This window comes from Acanthisitta chloris, unplaced genomic scaffold, assembly GCF_000695815.1.
Source record: "Acanthisitta chloris isolate BGI_N310 unplaced genomic scaffold, ASM69581v1 scaffold4758, whole genome shotgun sequence".
NCBI lineage: Eukaryota > Metazoa > Chordata > Aves > Passeriformes > Acanthisittidae > Acanthisitta > Acanthisitta chloris.
Genome location: NW_008685218.1, coordinates 1 through 2,615, shown reverse-complemented (window position 1 = coordinate 2,615; position 2,615 = coordinate 1). Strand labels below are relative to the sequence as shown.

Below are 2,615 nucleotides of genomic sequence, written 5' to 3'. Positions count from 1 at the left end.
CCTCTTCACAACCTTCTCTTCCTCTCCTGATACCTCCTCTTCTCCACTTGGCTTCTTCTTCTTCTTCTTCTTCATGACCTTCTCTTCCTCTCCCATCAGCTCCTCTTCATTTGGCTCCTGATTCTTCCCCTCTTCACAACCTTCTCTTCCTCTCCTGATACCTCCTCTTCTCCACTTGGCTTCTTCTTCTTCTTCTTCTTCATGACCTTCTCTTCCTCTCCCATCAGCTCCTCTTCATTTGGCTCCTGATTCTTCCTCCTCTTCACAACCTTCTCTTCCTCTTAGTTCTTCAGCCACCACTGCCCCTGCTTACTCTGGGTCCTTCCTCCTCCTCCTCCTCCTCCTCCTCTTCTTCCTGGGGCTCAGGTCACACCCAGCTGAGTCTTCTGGAGGTAGCTCTGGCAGCTCTTTGTCCTCCTCCTGCTGCTTCTTCTTCTTCCTCTTCTTTGCAGCCTTCCCCTCCTCTCCTGGGCTTGGCTCTGGGTTCTTTTTCCTCCTCTTGGTGACCTTCCCCTCCTCTCCTGTCACCTCCTCTTCTGGGCTTGGCTCCTGCTTCTTCTTCCTCTTCACAACCTTCTCTTCCTCTCCTGATACCTCCTCTTCTCCACTTGGCTTCTTCTTCTTCTTCTTCTTCATGACCTTCTCTTCCTCTCCCATCAGCTCCTCTTCATTTGGCTCCTGATTCTTCCTCCTCTTCACAACCTTCTCTTCCTCTCCCATCAGTTCTCCATTTGGCTCCTGATTCTTCTTCTTCTTCTTCTTCTTCTTCTTCCTCTTCACCACCTTCTCTTCCCCTCCTGACACCTCCTGTCCACTTGACTCCTGACTCTGCAGCACCTCAAGGTCCTCTCCACCCTTGGATTGATTCCTTTTCCTCTTCTCCTTGCCCTGGCTGCTCTCCAGGACCTCTTGCTGCCTCTCCTTGTGCTGATACTTGGCCAGGAAAGCTCTTTCCTGCTCCTCCAGACGTGCCAACTTGGCACTCATGGTCAGGCCGTGACGAGCTCCTCTGCAAACCACCACAAGCAATGAGTGTGGCACCTCCTGGCAGGGCACGTGGCCCCCAAACCCAACCAGGAGAAGATACCCCAACTCTGCAGCCCCTCAAGAACTCACTTGTGAGCTGTGCGACCTCCACACGCCTCCACCAGCTCCTCATCCGTCAGCCTGAGGGACACACAGAGGACATCTCACCCAGGGCTGGGCTGGAGGTCCCTCCTCGTGGTGGGGATGGGTCTCAGCTCACCTCCTGCAGGAAGAAAGGTCCAGTTCTTCCTCCTCCTCCTCATTGTGGAGCATCAAGGACTCCTCCCCGTGGGCCGTGAGCGTGGCTGACTGCGGGGGGGGGACAAAAAGGGACAAGGGAAGGAGGTCCTGGAGGCCACAAGCAGTGGTGGAGGTGTGGAGATCACCACAGGCTGATCACCAGCTGAGCCACGTGTCGGGCTCGGTTACCTTGACGAAGCGACCGTAGAGGAGGTCACCAGTGCTGCCAACCTTGAGTGGCCTCTTGGTGCTGATGTTCCTCCCTCCCTGCTCAGAAAGGACCTTCACAGAGATGCCATCCTGGAGGAGACAGGGCCAAGGGTGTGGGGATCATAGAAAAACAGGGTCAGGGAGGTTGGAAAAGAGATTGGAGAACATCAGGCCAAGCTGGGACCTCACACCACCTCGGTCACCAGGCCACGGCACCACGTGTTTCCTGAAACACCTCCAGGGCTGGTGACTCCACCACCTCCTGGGCAATCCATTCCAGGGTCTAACCACCCTCTGTGGGAAGGGGGAAGAGCTCTGAGATCCTCAAGTCCAACCCATGAACCAACACCACCATGTCAAACCAGAGCATGGCACTAAGAGCCATGTCCAGTCTGTCCTGAGACACCTCCAGTGGTGGTGACTCCACCACCTGCTTGGGCAGCTCCTTCCAGGCTCTAACCACCCTTGCTGGGAAGGATGAGGACCTCAGAGTGCTCCTGTTGCCCCCCAGCACCATCCCACCTGCCCAGTTGGCCACTGCCTGGTGAAGAACTGGTCCCACCAGTGGATGGTGAAGGATCTTCAAAGACCAAGGGGACCCCAACCCCATCCTTGTCCCACCAGTGCTCCCCAGTTGCCCCCAGCCCTGTCCCACCTGCCCAGGCTCCACGGTGACGTTGGCCGCTGCCTTGTTGAAGACGTGGTCCCACCAGTGGAAGGTGAAGGATCTTCAAAGACCAAGGGGACCCCAACCCCATCCTTGTCCCACCAGTGCTCCCCAGTTGCCCCCAGCCCTGTCCCACCTGCCCAGGCTCCACGGTGACGTTGGCCGCTGCCTTGTTGAAGACGTGGTCCCACCAGTGGAAGGTGAAGGTCTCTGCTGGGTCATGTCCCACCTGTGAGGGGCAGAGGAGCACTGGGGGTGGCCCTGGGGGTGACCATGGCCCTGGGGGTGACCACGGCCCCAGGGTTGACCATGGCCCTGGGAGTGACCACAGCCCCAGGGTTGACCATGGCCCCAGGGTTGACCATGGCTCTGATGGTGGCATGACCCTGGTGATGACCATGGCCCCAGAGTTGACCATGGCCCTGGTGGTGACCGTGGCCCTGGTGGTGACTGTGGCCCTGGGAGTGACCAT

General features: G+C 57.6%; 1 protein-coding gene across 1 annotated transcript; it reads right to left on the bottom strand.

The window, feature by feature from the left end:
* Positions 1-783: 783 nt before the first annotated feature.
* Positions 784-2,372, bottom strand: GPATCH4 (G patch domain containing 4; the record flags this gene model as incomplete). The annotated part of the gene is made up of 5 exons (XM_009079650.1): positions 784-1,009; positions 1,117-1,167; positions 1,247-1,335; positions 1,456-1,566; positions 2,280-2,372. Coding segments are annotated over 5 exons (570 nt in total), but the record flags the coding sequence as incomplete, so codon positions are not given.
* Between the last annotated feature and the right edge of the window lie 243 nt (positions 2,373-2,615).